The following is a 17,763-nucleotide window of genomic DNA, read 5'->3' as shown; positions in this document are numbered from 1 at the left end:
AACCGATACCTTATTTTGCTACAGAGAGTCACTGGGTTTATTACATGTGATCTAATACATACTAATCGTTCAATTTAACCTGGATGGTGCAACATGGAACTCTTACGACACCTAGTGTTGAGATTGTGAAATGATGTGTACGTGATAATTGTATGATCAAATAACATGAAACATACTCAAAACGTGGACGACTAGATAATTAAAAAATTAATAATAATAATAATAATAATAATAATAATAATAATAATAATAATAATAAATTGCATTTATAAAGCAGTTTTCATTCAGCAGAATCTCAAAGTGCTACAGAGAAAAGACAGTCCAATAAAAATAAAAGAATAAAAATAAAAAAATAAAACAAAAAACTGTATCAGGAATAAAAGACTAGGTGGACAAAACAGAGGATAAAATGCACTACTTTTTTGTATCGTTAAGAAATACTGAGTTAGAAAAATGAATCTAGCACTATCAAGAACCATGGAATAGAAATCAACTTGTCGTGAAAAGAGTAGTGATAAAGCTTTTGCAAATATTACAATATGACACTTTGTTTTCAACTTTATTGAAAACATTTAAGTATACAGTACAAAAATTTGAACAAACATCAAGATGTCAAAAGGGAAAAGGCATTTGAACATAAGAGTTTAACAAAATAATGAAAGATACAGAAAGATAGAAAGCATAATATACAAATAATAGTATAGAAAAGTAAATAAATAAGTAAAAATAACAGATCTAACAAATATAAATAAATACAACAGAGAGTTCAGTCAATATTAACTAATTGTTTATAAATAGCCAGGGTGTTAGAGCTTTTTTTTTTTTTTTTTTTTTAATGGATAAATTCTAAAGATTTAATATAATTTTCAAATTCCAATAGGAAGATTTTAAAATTTGGGTGTGTTTTAGTGTATTTATTTTTATGTATGTGAAATTTTCTAAATAAGATGAACAAATTTACAACAAATTCTAAATTGTGAATGTCATGTTTAAAATATGTAATTACATTTTGGGATGTCACAGTTATCTTATTATTACTTTTAGATATGATATATTTTTCAACTTTGGACCAGAAATTAAAAGAATGTTCACATAAAAAGAATAAGTGTAAAGTATTTTCAGAGTAAGAATGACTACAATATGATACATATTGACCTTGAAATAATTAATTCACACGAATACTTGTAGGTGTTAATATTTGCCCGGATTTTAATCTGTCAGGAATACTTTCGTCATGTACATGCGACTGATTGGTGGCTTTTGCAGGAATGTTGCCTGTAAGGTAAAGCAGAGGGTGAAACTTAACACTGAAAAACATAAACGTAAGGACGCACAGTGTACCAGAGAGAAGTGGATCAGCGAGCTAAGGCTGCACGTGGCTCTGCTGTAGCCAGAACCTGAGATGGTTCGGAAATAGAAATAGAGGTTAAACTTAGCCTAAATTAAGACATAGCTCTGTGATTAAACACCAGCTAGAATTGGACGCCAGTTTGTTTTCGGTGACTGGGTGAGTCTATATTGGTTTTGAAGTGCAGTGTCAGATGTTACGCGAACGTCAGTATAAATTATCTTGAAATGTCATTGGTCCTGGTTCTGGTTCGGATTAGCTTGTTGACAGTTAGCATAAAGTGTATATAGCAGGTGCTTTTGAGCTAGGATTTTGTCACTGTTAAGCAGTTTGACGAAGCAACCCAAACATGCCAGTCGTCCCTTTATACAACCACAACAATATAATAATATATTATCACTATAATTTATATGGTTGGAAATATATGTCAAGTCCAGAGTCAGATTTGTTTCTGTTTATTCGCTAATTACTGCGCAGGGTTTTCCCGCCTTTTATTTTATATCTAGTACCTGAAGATAAATTATTGCAGGAGTGTCAAACTCAGCTAGTCAGCTGAAATTCAGCTACATTTGATCGGAAGTGGGTTGAACCAGTAAAATAATAACATAATAATGTAGATATGTAATATAAATCAATTCCAAACTTTTCTTTATGTTTTAGAGCAAAAAAAGTAAATTTACATTATGAAAAGGTTAACATCTACAAACTGTCCTTTCAAAAGATGTGAATAACATGAACAAACTGAAAAAATAAGTTTAATTTTAACAATATTCTGCCTCAGTTTATCATTTACACATGTACATTATAACTTACAGATGACAGTGGATCTACACAAAACATTTAATAACAGGCAGAATATTGTTAAAATTGTACTGACTTCTCTTAAGACATTTCAGGTTGTTCATATTTGTTCAGGTTTTTCACATTTTTTTTGCAAAATTATACTTTGTTTTAGTGTAAATACATGAAAATATTTACATTTACAAAGAGAAAAATGTGGAGTTGTCATTATTGTTATGTATTATGATAGTATTTTACTGGTCCTGCCCACTGGAGATTGAGTTGGTCTGAATGTGGAACCTGAACTAAAAGGATTGTTAATATCTTACTGTAATTTTTGCATTTCACAAATTCATCCTAAGGGGTGGACTGGACCCTTTGGCGGGCCAGATTTGGCCCCTGGGCCGCTTGTTTGACATCTGTGAATTATTGCAATATGTAAACATTAGGCCTGTAACGGTACACAAAATTTTTGGTTCGGTACGTTTTCGGTTTTCAAAGCCACGGTTGTTGTTTTTTTTTTTTCGGTTCGGTACGGGAAGAAAGAAAACCCCTCAAAATGTCTATTAATGCATTTATGAATTTTTTAACATTCTTCCCCCAATTTTTGGAGACAATAGAATATAGAAAAACAGGAATAATGTAATTCTGCTGCTACAAATCAAATAGAAAATAAAATAAATTATTAATACTACTAAATGTATTTTAAACATTAGTATTGCACTTTTCCCAGAAAGGTAGTTTTGAACAAACAAGAAAAATCTAATCACAGTTCTGTCAGTTCACATTCTGCATAAAAATAAAAAAAATCCACATGAAGTGCAACATTAACAAGAGGGTAAATTGGTATTCTGTTTAAACAAACTGAAGAGCAACATCGACAACACAATGAACCAAATTATTTATTTTAGGACAGAGAACAAACTGTGTTGTGTGTATGGGGGATTTTTTTTTTTTTTTTGTCGGAGCCGGGGGATGGGGGGGCGCGCAGTTATATACCTGGGGGTGCGGTCCATAACTAACAGAACGAACGCTGTCGTGAAACGAAAGTGAAACTTTACATACTTTCAACGTTCTATTTATTCCTCTATTATACAGCGTGTGTGATAGACAGACAGACAGACAGACAAACAGACAGACAGAGCTTGTGCAAATGTTTTAGAACTACCACCGTTCCTAGGGGCCAAACAACGTCCGTCTTATTAACGTTTCTTTCCTCGTTGTTGTCTTTCACCTGAACCTGAACTGATCCAAACTGGACTGTAATGATGGTGGAGGGTCTTCAGTCTCTTCCTTCCAGGTTCACATCATATTTGTTGTTGTTTTTTTTTTTAACCTTATATCAGCTGCTGTTTCATATTTCGGGTCAATGTGTGCGTCCTTCCATATGTCCGTGTGAAACTTGCGCGGATTTAAAGTTCCACATCAAACACCGTCTTTCATTCCTTTTTCTTTTTCTCATCATACTGTGCCGTTTCAGTACAGCTGTGTACTGAACCGAACTGGTATGAACCGAAACGGTTCGGTTCGGTACGTGTACCGTTACAGGCCTAGCAAACATCCATATACTCACACTGTAACTACACTACCAAGCAAAGTGAATGCACCAGCAGCAATTTAGATGTACATAATGAAGTAGTCCCACATGCTAACCTCAAAATATTTATGTTTCACACCAGAATAATGGTCTGTTGTGTTTTAGATGACCTCAAGTTTTAAGCTTGTATTTACGCAAAAACTCATTGTAAATCTGAAAAGACTGTATTATCAAGATACACCAATTTAATACTAGTTGTACTTCCTTATTTATATGTGCATATTTTACACCTGTTTGAACATGAGTCAGCATGTTTCACTAACTGGATATGTGCCTTTGTGTGTGATTATGTGTCTGGATTTTATGCAGCCACTATGAAGTACATCCTGGTTACTGGTGGTGTAATATCTGGTATTGGTAAGGGCATCATTGCCAGCAGCTTGGGAACAATCCTCAAGTCCTGTGGCCTTCATGTCACAGCTATCAAAATCGACCCTTATATCAACATTGACGCTGGCACCTTTTCACCCTATGAGCATGGTGAGTCATTGCATTCCTTCAGCAGCTTTTGTTTGTACCTGTGAGCCAATCATTGCATTGTAAGACAGGACTGTATTGTCTGTTGAGCTTAAAATAAAAATAGTTTTGTATTGTTCCGTGTAGTGCAGGTATAGTTCCGTGTAGTGTAGTATTGTTATTGGTTTAGACATATTATCTTCATTCTGTTTATCTTTTTTTTTGGGGGGGTGGGGGGTTGTTTGTTTGGTTTTTTATGCCTAAACTTTTTATTGCTTCCCTTGCACCCTGCTGTAATGCTTTTAATTTTTTATTAAAATCACTTTGAATTGTCTTGTACATGAATTGTGCTATATAAATAAACCTGCCTTGCCTTGCCTATAGGTGAAGTCTTTGTTCTTGATGATGGCGGTGAAGTGGATTTGGACTTGGGGAACTATGAGCGTTTCCTGGACATCCGTCTCACTAGAGACAACAATCTAACAACTGGAAAGATCTACCAGTCAGTTATCAACAAGGAGAGAAAGGGAGACTACCTGGGCAAGACTGTACAAGGTGAGAGATTGCTGTGTTTAGCTTGGCAGAAGTAGACTTAGTAAGGGCACTATGTCTAGTGAACATTTAACTTTTGATGTTTCTGTCCATTTCCTCAGTGGTGCCCCATATCACAGATGCCATCCAGGAGTGGGTCAGGAAGCAGGCTAGGGTCTCAGTTGATGGTGACAGTGCTGAGCCTCAAGTTTGTGTCATAGAGGTATGTTGGACTGTACTTGTTCTCATCAGCTTCTTTTACTCAAAAGCCAGATTTAGATGTGGTGAGAACAGTGACAGCTTTGTTTGTGTGTTTTTAAAATTATTAACGCAGGTGGTTCCCAATCAAAAAGGCAATGTATTTCAAAATAATGACAATCTTTTACTGTGGGCAGTAGAAGAAATAGCAGAATTTAAATGACTGAATTGTCAGTGAAATTTATGGTATTTGAAATGTAAAATTACTCGGTTCTGTAAGTTGGACACTGTTACAGAGTGCTGCTGGGGGTTGCTTAAAAAGCTAAAAATAATTTTGGTGATATATATCAAGTGCTGGACAATATACAGTAAAGGGTATTTCATCTTGAGGGAATTCACACCATAAAAAGATATTAAAAATGATTACTTTTCTTCCAGCTTTTTTTCCTCAGGTACATTCATCAAAGCCACCTTTAATAGTTGTATGGGGAGATTATATTTTGTACTTTATAAGGTTAGTGTCTGGTTTGTGTTTAGGTGCTCTGAACAGACCTTTAAGCTCATGCATAGCTGTTGCATAATCCAATGTTTTGTGTTAACAGCTGGGGGGCACGGTAGGAGACATTGAGAGCATGCCGTTCATTGAAGCCTTTCGACAGTTTCAGTTCAAGGTGAAGAGGGAGAACTTCTGTAATATCCACGTCAGCCTGATACCACAGGTACAGACCTTGAGTGAACATGCATGACTTGTAATTATTTATTAGATAAACCATAATACTTCAGGATAGAGCTGGACTATATGGCTAAACAAAACTCATCTCTAAAAATTATCAAGAGAAATGAAGATATAACATTTGACACAATGCATATGTGTGCAATGAAAAAAATAATATTCACAAGACCAAACCAGCACCTGCTTGTGTCAACATAAAATATGTAACACAAAATACACAGCAGACATCATCATATTGATTAATGTTAGTAATTATATTGTGTAGTTATATTGTACAACTTTATAGAGAATAATTCAATAAATAATTATGTATTGCATTTTAGCAGTAATATTACAGCTGTGTACTCTGAATAACTTTATCTCTTGCTATTGTTCATACACTATATTGCCAAAAGTATTCGCTCACCCATCCAAATAATCAGAATTCGATGTTCCAATCACTTCCATGGCCACAGGTGTATAAAATCAAGCACCTAGGCATGCAGACTGCTTTTACAAATATTTATGAAAGAATGGGTCGCTCTCAGGAGCTCAGTGAAGTCCAGCGTGGAACTGTGATAGAATGCCACCTGTGCAACAAATCCAGTCGTGAAATTTTCTCGCTCCTAAATATTCCACAGTCAACTGTCAGCTCACTGTCACTGTTATAAGAAAGTGGAAGTGTTTGGGAACGACAGCAACTCAGCCACGAAGTGGTAGGCCACGTAAACTGACGGAGCAGGGTCAGCGGATGCTGAGGCACATAGTGCAAGAGGTCGCCAACTTTCTGCAGAGTCAATCGCTACAGACCTTCAAACTTCATGTGGCCTTCAGATTAGCTCCAGAACAGTGCGCAGAGAGCTTCATGGAATGGGTTTCCATGGCCAAGCAACTGCATCCAAGCCGTACATCACCAAGTGCAATGCAAAGCGCCAGATGCAGTGGTGTAAAGCACGCCGCCACTGGACTCTAGAGCAGTGGAGGCACGTTCTCTGGAATGATGAATCCCGCTTCTCCATCTGGCAATCTGATGGACGGGTCTGGGTTTGGCGGTTGCCGGGAGAACGATACTTGTCAGACCACATTGTGCCAAGTGTAAAGTTTGGTGGAGGGGGGGGGGGGGGGGGGGGGGGGATTATGGTGTGGGGTTGTTTCGCAGGAGCTGGGCTTGGCCCCTTAGTTCCAGTGAAAGGAACTGTGAATGCTTCAGCAGACCAAGACATTTTGGACAATTCCATGCTCCCAACTTTGTGGGAACAGTTTGGAGCTGGCCCCTTCCTCTTCCAACATGACTGTGCGTCAGTGCACAAAGCAAGGTCCATAAAGACATGGATGACAGAGTCTGGTGTGGATGAACTGGACTGGCCTGCACAGAGTCCTGACCTCAACCCCATAGAACACCTTTGGGATGAATTAGAGCAGAGACTGAGAGCCAGGCCTTCTCGTCCAGCATCAGTGTGTGACCTCACAAATGCACTTCTGGAAGAATGGTCAAAAATTCCCATGAACACACTCCTAAACCTTGTGGACAGCCTTCCCAGAAGAGTTGAAGCTGTTATAGCTGCAAAGGGTGGACCGACGTCATATTGAACCCCATAGACGAGGAATGGGATGTCACTTAAATTCATATGCGAGTCAAGGCAGGTGAGCAAATACTTTTGGCAATATAGTGTATGTGACAGTTATGAGATCTGCCATTATTGTCCTGCCATGTAGTATTGATAATCAATCAAAATTGATAGACAGAAAGACAGATAGATAGATAGATAGATAGATAGAAACCTCTGCCATCCATGTTACTATATGTATAAATGACTCACAGAGACCAGAGAATAATATGTGACCAACTGAGAAATCATTAATAGTAGATATGAGAAGCATCTGTTCTAGTTAACGTTTAATTCACTAACTCAACCAACTGCACCAGGTGATGTTTCAGATGGTGAAATGAATTAGTCAACATAATAGCTACATGATGCTACAGTGTGTATCTGTGTGCACATACACCAATTGGTGAGAAAGAATGAAAGAAAAAGGAATGTGATCAGCTGCATTGTTGTCTCTTGAACTGTGTTTGGTGATAAAGGTGAAGGTAAATGTGATTTTTTTTTTTTTTTTTTTTTTTTTTCCCATCTGTTCTCAGCCCAATACCACAGGAGAGCAGAAAACCAAACCAACTCAAAACAGTGTCCGAGAACTTAGAGGACTGGGTTTGTCTCCTGATTTAGTAAGTTAGGTTACAGTTTGTTCTCAAGCTTGATATTCTCTCCTGCATCTCTTACATAAACATGATGTGCCCTGTCTTTGACCTTGTGTGAATAAATCAATAATCCTATAGTATTCATCTCATGGTATATACAGTAAAATCTAGTTTATCAAACGTGCTTTAACTCTGGGTCTGTGTCTGCAGTGTTAATTTTTAATCCTAGTGTATGTTGTGTTTTTTCTTTGTTTTGTTTTTTGTGTATGTTTTTTTTTTTGTACCTGCTCCCAGATTATGTGCAGATGTTCAACGCCCCTGGAGACAGCTGTGAAGGAGAAGATTTCCATGTTCTGTCATGTGGAGCCCTCACAGGTGAAGTACTTTACAATAAATATTTCTTAAAGTGGGGTCAGGGAGAGGCAACTAAAATGGGTTATGGCCTCATGTAGTTCATGCTGTGACCACCTACGCCTGCAGCTGTGGTGTATTCTTTATTAACACAAATGTATAAAACGGGCACAAGCTAATAAGAACAACTCGCTGCTTACTGTTGAGTTGGTTCTTGCAGTATTAATATGTTTGCAACCAAAACGGTGAAACGTTGTTCAGGTCTTAAGAGTAAGCCTTGCTTGATTGCCCGAGGCCAAATTGCGTACGTGGTAGAAGATAATTATACCTACTTTTTTTTTCCAGAGCTAATTATATAGGTATCTGAATAGTGTGCCATTCACTTCTTCATCTCTGTTGAGAGTTGCACAGAGATCAGACATGAAAATGAATATTAGTCTTTTTTGTCATTTGATAACTGCTAACAAATTCAACTATTTATACAGGGCAAGTAAAATTTTACTTTGGGAAACCTTTATAAAGTGATCGATTTCACTATGAAAAGCAGCTAAAAGAATGTGTTTCCACCTCCATCCAGGTAATCTGTGTCCGTGACGTCTCCTCAGTCTACAGAGTGCCTCTGCTGCTGGAGGAACAGGGTGTTATGAATTTTTTCTGTCAGAGGCTGAATCTACCTGTGGATGTGAAGCCCAGGAAAATGCTTTCAAAGTGGAAGGAGATGGCTGACAGGTGAATTTCTCAACCGCTTCATATGTAGTGTCTTGTTATAAAATGGATACTTCTTTAACCTTTACTGTACCTACTCGATTAAACCAGTGAATTAGTGATCCAAAATGTTGTATTATGTAAGATAAAAAAAATTCCTGCTCTGTTCCAGAGACTGCAAGGCCAAACACTGATTTGTTTTGATATCGACCTGCTGTGACATTGATGATGAAAAAATTCTCTGGGTTTGTCATTTTTCAGATCTGACCGCCTCTTAGAGCGCGTTTCTATAGCGCTAGTGGGGAAGTATACAAAGTTGTCTGACGCCTACACATCTGTTATCAAGGCCTTGGAGCACTCTGCCCTCGCGATTAACCACAAACTCGAAGTCAAGGTATGGGAACATGTCATCTTGGATATTTTGTGTGACAATATTTAGGTTGACTGTGTCTGTTTTATAGTTTTGCATCTTGAGAGAGTTACCACAATACTAGGGCTTTCTCAATTCAGATTTTCAAAATAAATTCAATTCTTTTACAGTCGATTCCATTTCAGTTGGGTCTGGATATTTTAGTTATACTACTTATTTTACTTGGATATGAAAAAATATTCAGAGAAATAATTTGGGCTCTAATGAACTGACTGAATGACCTGTATCAGTTGAAACTAATTTGGCAAGATTTGACATTTTGTTCCATGTTTTTGTTATCTGGCAATTAGAAAATCCATTGCCACAGTGATCATTTCAAGCACATTAATGCAACAGAAAGATGGAAGCAGATTTGGAAACTTCAGAATGGGCAAGACCCCATTTATAGGGATATTTATGCTGCCTTTCATGTGCTCCTCGAACGCCTCTAGTTCTCATCAGGAGGTAGAATTGGAAGACTTTGATAAATTGACCAAAAATAAAAAGGACAACTGAGGGAACCCAACAGTGATGATGATCTTCACATCATAATCTGGGGCAGCCTTTGAAATGATACTGTAACTTGTAAAAGGAACCCTCTGACCCTGCACATTCATGTATGTTTCATTTAACGTGACCAGCAACAGCCAATAAGTGTTTTTAGTACAGCTTTGACTAATGGGTTTAAAGCTCTATTGTATCTCATCCTGTGTAAAAAAAGGTATATGAAAAAAATCTTCATTTAATAAATTGTCATTTAATCCAAATGAGATGAAAATTTGAAAGAGGTTTTTTTTTTTTCTTTTAACCAAACCCTACAAAATTCCCTAAACCTTCCAATATTTATGTTGTCACTGCAGTACATAGACTCTGAAGACCTGGAGCCTTCCACTCAGCAAGTTGAACCGGTGAAATATCACGAGGCATGGCAGAAGCTCTGCAGTGCTCAGTAAGTAAAGTAAATAAACCCTGGAGAACACAGGTGTTGGCAAATTGGTTGATGGTGTTATTTTTATTAAATAAGAGGACTGATTTAATTTATGCCACATGGTGGCAGTAGAAAGCCGTCGTGTCTATTGGGTATAAACTGTGCGAGGACTGCTGTGCCCTGTAGTAATGTTTACCGTCTTATTACATCTTATGCAGCGATTTTACAATTGAGTTTTTTTTAACATAATTTAGCATATATAATTGGGCACATTCATGGATGGCAAGCTCTATTATAAGCATATACTGCGTTATTGATCTACCTTATCTGACTTCAAAATAGAATAGTGTATGATTTATAGATTAGCAGAACATTGTTGGTACAAAGGAAAAATTCTCCAACTAGAATAAATGTCTTATATTCAGCTGCTGTTCTGTTTTCTCATAGAGGTGTGTTGGTACCTGGTGGTTTTGGTGTGAGAGGAACAGAAGGGAAGATACTGGCTATTAACTGGGCACGGAAACAGAATAAGCCTTTTCTGGGTAAGAGAGCGATAGAAGATTGGATGCAGTACTTTGTTTCATGCATTTCATGTTTATTTTTTTCTTCTGTCAGACTCTGGGTTTATATGCTTCATTATATTCTATTTACAACCCAGAAAACATTTCACTCTAAACCGCATCCGTTCCATTTATAAGATTTCATGCAAAGAATACAAAGAAAATATATAGTAAGAAATAATATTACTCAGACCATGTGCATCAAAAGAAAAGATATGAAGCTTTTCAGATTGAAGCTTTATACGTGTATTACTAATGGTTGAGGGTAAACTGTTTGAATAGTGTTATTAGTGCTTTTCATTTTCTGTTTGCAGGTCTGACTTGCAAGCATAATTTATCATAGTTTGAGAAATTAAAACTGATAGGAAGGATGTGAATACATGTGCAATTAAGTGTTTTATGTTTTCACCTATTAAACATCCCATTTGTAGAAACTGGCTTTGACATTGACGTTTAAAGATTCAGATTCACTTTCATCTGGTAAAAAGCACAATTAGGCTGTCTTACAACATTCAGGGCTGTAAAATAATGAAACCTGAAAAAAGAGAGGTGAGCTGTTATAGGCGCAATATAATCATATGCAAATACAGTAGTGTTAGTCATGAAAGTGGTTCACGCAGCAGGGATCTTGTTCGGTCTTTCTTTATTTATGAGTCCTTACAATAGCTCTCATTATGCAAGAATCCTGCTGGTCTTGTTTTGTGCAGGGGTATGTTTGGGCATGCAGCTGGCAGTATGTGAGTTTGCCCGCAACGTTCTCGGATGGGAAGGTGAGTAATTGCACAGCTCGTACGGGAGCACTACTAAGAAAGATTTGATTCCCATGGTTTCTAATTTAATGATGAAAGCACTGTAGCCATGATTGATTTGAGCTCAGATCGGTTTTGCTGATCTTTTTTTCAGATGCCAACTCTACAGAATTTAATCCAGAACCCCAACACCCAGTGGTAGGTTATCTTTTTCTTTTTTTTTTTTTTTTTTTTCTTTTTTTCCATCCTGCTCATATCACATCTCACCAGCAAGCGGTCTTGAGCAGAATGGATTTAACACCCTGTTTGATCTTGACAGGTGATTGACATGCCAGAGCACAACTCTGGGCAGTTGGGAGGGACTATGAGGCTGGGGCAGAGGCGGACCATTTTCAATTCCACCTCCAGTGTTCTGAGTAAGTGTGCGCTTAAACCTAAATTTCTGGTGTACTTGTATTCTGAAGTTCTGATGTCTGATGTGTTGTTGTTGCAGGAAAGCTGTACGGCGGTGTGGAATATGTGGATGAAAGGCACAGACACAGATTTGAGGTGAAAAACACAAACAGGATATGTTAACAGATTGCATGGTAGGAGCGTGGGTGTGTTTTTTGTTTTGTTTTTTTTTTTTCAATCAGGATTTTCATCTGCCTCTTGACTCTCCAAAAAATCTGTTCAAACAGTTGAATCTCTGCTCTTTTCAGGTGAACCGAGAGCTGAAGCACCACTTTGAAAAAAAGGGCTTTCAGTTTGTCGGCCAGGATGTGAAAGGAGAGAGAATGGAGGTCATTGAATTGGATGGTAAGTTCACAGTGAAAACGAGCATCTCTCTGCTGCAGCTAAAGAATATAATGTTATTAGTAGTCTACTTAATTGTTTATGTTGAACTATACATAGTAAATCTTTGTAGTTAATCTAATCTACATGTACTGAGTTCATAATGAGATCTCATGTAGTCAAAACGTCTGTAGTAATCCCCTCTTCTTTGTTCTTAGATCATTGTTACTTTGTTGGAGTACAGTACCATCCAGAGTTCACCTCTAGGCCCATCAAACCCTCTCCTCCGTACTTGGGGCTCCTTCTGGCAGCTGCAGGAAAACTCCAAAGCTACCTGAACAAGGGATGTCGCCTTTCTCCAAGGTAAGCTCTGGCACAGAACGAGGTCATAGATAAATTATCTAGCTCCGTGTTTCTCAACGGGGGTGGTACTGCCTCCCAGGGGGCATTGGGACACTGTTGGGGGGTGTTTGGAACGAGAAAGCTAAGAAGGGGGCGCTGAGACCGAAATGGGAGGGTTAGTCAGTTTAAGTATCAATAGCAAGCTGCATGTTATATCAATGGCGAATCACTGTGCCCCTCCGCAATAAGGTACCCCCTCCCCCCCGGTCTTCGGTGGTGAGGGGAGCAGTACTTATGCAATGTATATAAGCTCGATCAGACCCACTCCCCCTGCTTGACAAAGTGTTAGGGATCACTAAACCTGATCTAGCTGATGCTCAAGTGAAACCCTTTTAGTAGTTTGAAGGGTTAGCTTTAATGGAGTTAAATACATTATTTTATTTACATTTTTGTCTCTGCACTAATAGTATTCAGAGTACGCTCTTAAAATGTTTTTTGTGAGTTGGATTAAATCACATTTGACAGCAGTTAAGTTCATTCATTGTGATGTAAATGCTGTTTGGTTGAAGTTCTAAATGGCAAATGGACTGTGTTCACATAGTTAGAAAGCTTCTACCTTAATGGCACTCGGAGTGCTTTACAATGTGTCACACTCACCCATTCACACGCGCACACAGACACACACACACACACACACACACACACACACACACACACAGATATAGGTTTGAGCCTGTGTTACAAGAAAGGGAAATTGCAGTAATGACACTGTCAGAACCTATGAATGAGTGTGTATCGACTCCAGTTCTCTTGCTGATGGTAATGCACCTTTAAGCTGGTTTGACAACCACCAACCATCACTACTGAAGAGAAGAAGTATAGGTGAAGCTGCACTTTCTCCAATGCTGGCACAGCTCTATTCAGTGTGGCTACTATGCAAAGGTAGCACAGCACTGTGATTAGTTTTGCCACTGTGCCTCATTTTTCAGAACTCTTTTTTTACTACTCTCATCAACTGTAATTTCAACATGTTGTAGTGTTGTCGGTGCAGATTTAATTTTCTCTGGGACATCTGCCATTCTTCTTGTTGTTACCAAAACTAACACATTGGTTTTCAAGTTAACAGATGCAACATGAACTGTACTCATCTTCCTCTCCATCTACTGTGACCTTTACAATTTTAGCCTCAACACCCTCAGTGCTGTTTGTCTATTTATAATGGACAAAATATTATGTTCATCATGTCATTTTGCTTATTACTAATGTGAAACGCATTACGCGAACTATGATACTGTGGACTAGGGCTGCTCGATTATAGAAAAAAAAATAATAATCACGATTATTTTAGCAGTAATTGAAATCACGATTATTAAAAATGATTACTTGTTAACCTTAAAGTTGTTTATTTTTTTTTTGCAAACAATGTAAGATATACTCTTTAAATATAAATAAAGCTTTTAACCATTAAAACAAAGTATGTTCACTTTTGTACGAAAGAAAAAAATCTTTGAATGCAAATAAGTATACTGTAAATTCAAGTATGTTTCCTTTTGTAAACAAATAGTGTACTGGAATTAAACTGCTCTAGACTTGCCATAGAACTGGAGCAATAAAAAAAAAACCTCACGTAAAGTGCAAATTATAAATTCAAGTATGTTCAATGTAGTACGAAACATAGTAAATTCAGTGGCGTGCCGTGAGGTTTCAGTTAGGTTAATACTGGAGTTGCAGCGTAAAGAGATTCGGAGACTGAAGATTGCATTGCGGACGAAGTTGTAGACGGAGGTTTTTTTTTAATGTGTTTTAGTTTTTCATAAGATTATGATAAAGGTCGCAGTGGTTACACTTTAGATGTTTAAAAAGGTTTGCTGTGTTACCGGTCGGTGCGGACACAATCAGAAACACTTTTTGCACGTAATGGGTTTTTGCTCTTCATCAAACCCAAAGTGATTCCATACAATTGAATTTGACTTGCCTTTTTTGTTTACTAAGCACTTCTGCTGCGATTCTCCTGCTATTTTTCCAGACCGCTAGGTACAACTTTCCTCTTGGGGTGGACCTGCCGGCTAGCTGGCAGCTGTAGCTTAGAGGGGGGCGGGGCAGAGCAGCTCATGGTAGCTTGTGTACGCGTGAATTAAACAACTCAAAATTAATAATCGTTTTTTCTCGATTACATAATTTTTCTAATCGTTGCGTGTAATAATCGAAATCGTAATTGAATTTCGATTAATTGCACAGCCCTACTGTGGACACAGATTACTGACGTAGGACACTTTTTAATATGACACAGCCTGTTATAATGAAAAGTGTCTGTACCAACACTAGAGTAAAATGGACACTGGTTTTTACTGCAGTGTTTTAAGTAATTATATATTACTTTTTACTGTCATAATTTGGTTTTAGTGTTGTAGCATTTGTTATGAAGTATTAGTTTATCAACGATCAGCATATCTGTCCATTGTCTGAAGCGTCACTTGAAATTCACACTAATGAGCACTAGGATTACATTGTAGATCCCAAATCACCTTCAGTCTACCTTCATAACATTCTACAAAAACACTGAAGATTTTTCAGCATTGTAATGCAGCAACAGAAGGAGACTACAAGTCACATTTGGTTAAAAGCACAATTGGTGACGTCGAGGGTGCGTGCTGCCCACCTTCAAACTGTAGATCATCTGTTTTGTCATGATGATATTTGAAGCATTTGTAGGAGCGTCCTTATTTGAAGTATCGTCCTAGTGTCATGGCTACACCTTGTTCTAAGAAAATCTTATGAAAAGCTTATGTCGCCCCACGACCACTACGCTCGTCTGGGGAACGTAGTCTGGTGGTCCCCAGACCTTGTACAAGACAATCCAGGCTCTTTTCATGGGTCGTTCCACGTTGGTGGAACGCTCTACCAAGTGCTACAAGAACAGAGTCATCCCTGCCTATCTTCAAGAAGCTCCTGAAGACCCAGCTCTTCCGAGAGCACCTCCTATCCTAGCACTTTCAAACATTCCATTTTAAATATTCTAATAAGGTTTTTCCCAGGATAACCACAGATTCTTTCACGATTATCTCTGGACCTGCTGCGGTGGTCCGGCCTCTTCCCTGCCCTCATCATCACCACTCACTTATCCTCAACCGCCTCCATGTGTCTCCCCCTACTCCTCCCTTCTCCCCCTCTCCCCCAGTCTCTATCTCTATCGCTCTCTCTTTTTCCCCTTCTCTACTCTCTCTCTTTAACCCCAACTGGTCAAGGCAGACGGCCATCCTCCAGGAGTCTGGGTCTGCTTGAGGTTTCTGCCTGTTAAAGGGAAGTTTTTCCTCGCCACTGTCACCAGTCACAAGTGTTTGCTCCTGGAGGATTCTGTTGGGTTTCTGTAAATTGACTTAGAGTCTGGTTTTGACCAACTCTATATATAAAATGTCAAGAGATAACTTTTTTGTGATCTGGCGCTATATAAATAAAATTTGATTGATTGAGTGATTTAATTGGTTTTCCCCTGTAAGTCGCTTTGGAAAAAAGCGTCTGCCAAATGCGTAAACATAAACATAAACATAAGAAAATCAGATTTGCTGTCCAAACACTAGAACACATGCAATAAATTTGACCCTTTTTTTTTTTCTTTCAATGAACGTACAAGCTACCATAGCAGAAAAATCTAACGGGGTCTGCACGAGAAAGACACACATGCAAACTGCAACTTAACTTTTTGGTCGAGGCATACAACTGCAAGACAGTCATTTTAATTCTGTAGTTTTATTCTTCACTGAGACAGCTGAGCTTTACTCGTTGGCAGTTTTAGCGCATATTTTTTATATCACGTCGTTCCAGTATATTAAAAAAGAACTGCAGTTAGTTTACAATGGCACTTAAAATGTGGCTCCACCTGTAATCACAAAAATGTTTTCTGTCAAGTGTAACCACTATAAAACTGATTTTATGTATTTCTCCTGTATTTCAGAGACACTTACAGTGATCACAGCAGCAGCAATTCCTCAGATGAAGACATCTCAGAGCTCAAGAATCCTCCTCTGTCCTGAGGTTTACTGTACGTTATGTTGTGTTTGTTATTACAGGGTGTCCATAAAGTCTCTACAATTTAACACATTTATTACAAAAGCAAATGAATAGACAAATCTGTGGAAATAGTTACAAAATGAAAAGTAGATATTTAAGTTTCTTTTGCCCCATTTAGTTCACCTCTATATGGACACCATTAGTTGCATGAAGCACATCCAGACGGTACTGGATTTGTTGCCATGTTAGCTGTAGCACAAGCCACTTTTACGCAGAGATCCTGGAAAAAAGGTGAGATGGTGATCCCCCCTTTTTTCCACCACTGACCGATTTCCACAGCCAAGCCAAAGTAGTAACAGAGGTGAGACAGGCTGGACTTATACAGCGGACCTGCATTCCAGAATCAAACGGGCGATGATGCAGTGTATAGTGTGACGTATAACTTGCACGTCGGAAATGCCCCGAGCATAGTGGTGTTGCTAACCTCTCCAGAGTCACCCGTCTTTCACCGTTCCACAAATGTTAGCATGGATGGAGTCCTCCGCCCAAAGTGACAACAGCTCACGGATCTCGGTGTCTCCCCAGTTCGACATCTTTTTGGTTGCGTTGATGTTTGTTTACTGTACACAACCCGCACTCATTTTTAAATCCCCCCGGCACAGGGGTCGCACATGCAGTACGTCATCAAAACGCCACCTTGGTTGTGAAACGAGAGGTGTCCCTTTTACATAGCGTTCCGGAAACATGATTCTACCTTTATCACAGCTTTGTTACTACCTCCAGAGGCTTTACAGAGCTGTGACAGAGGTGGGACCAAATGATCCCACCATTTCGTTTACACAGACGTCATTCCAGAATAAAGGCGAAATATTCCCGGAACAGAAGTGCTGTGAAAAAGGGGCTATTGACTCATCAGTGGTGCCAGTGACATCAGTGATCTTTTGCTTCAGGTTGTTGATGTCGTTTATCTTTGTTTGATACATGATATCTTTAGTATGACCCTCTGGAAACAAATCCAGGGCAGTGATATTTGGTGAACGAGGTGTCCAGGGAATTTGGTCTTCCCTTCCAATCCACATCTGGAAACATTTAATTTAGGAACCCACCAACATGCA

The 17,763-nt window shown here is 38.4% G+C and overlaps 1 protein-coding gene across 3 annotated transcripts; it reads left to right on the top strand.

The window, feature by feature from the left end:
* The first annotated feature begins 1,335 nt into the window (after positions 1-1,335).
* Positions 1,336-16,931, top strand: ctps1b (CTP synthase 1b). Of its 3 annotated transcripts, none has more exons than XM_030158083.1 (18): positions 1,337-1,507; positions 4,035-4,205; positions 4,566-4,736; positions 4,835-4,935; positions 5,513-5,629; positions 7,766-7,849; positions 8,117-8,197; positions 8,751-8,902; positions 9,140-9,272; positions 10,148-10,236; positions 10,663-10,757; positions 11,483-11,545; positions 11,679-11,722; positions 11,844-11,940; positions 12,018-12,073; positions 12,226-12,322; positions 12,517-12,661; positions 16,593-16,931. In XM_030158083.1, the coding sequence occupies exons 2-18, from the start codon at positions 4,040-4,042 to the stop codon at positions 16,669-16,671; spliced, it is 1,770 nt and encodes a 589-aa protein (XP_030013943.1). In that variant the 5' UTR covers positions 1,337-1,507; positions 4,035-4,039; the 3' UTR covers positions 16,672-16,931. The 3 variants fall into 3 exon arrangements, 2 of the variants coding, with proteins under 2 accessions (XP_030013943.1, XP_030013942.1); XM_030158082.1 differs by having other exon boundaries at positions 1,337-1,508; positions 4,025-4,205; XR_003937708.1 differs by lacking the exon at positions 16,593-16,931 and having other exon boundaries at positions 1,336-1,507; positions 4,024-4,205; positions 11,844-12,073; positions 12,517-12,559.
* The last annotated feature ends 832 nt before the right edge of the window (positions 16,932-17,763 follow it).

The sequence above is a fragment of the Sphaeramia orbicularis genome, chromosome 16 (assembly GCF_902148855.1).
Source record: "Sphaeramia orbicularis chromosome 16, fSphaOr1.1, whole genome shotgun sequence".
NCBI classification, from domain to species: Eukaryota; Metazoa; Chordata; class Actinopteri; order Kurtiformes; family Apogonidae; genus Sphaeramia; species Sphaeramia orbicularis.
Note: the sequence above shows the minus strand (reverse complement) of the source record. Positions and strands in the feature narration are given on the sequence as shown.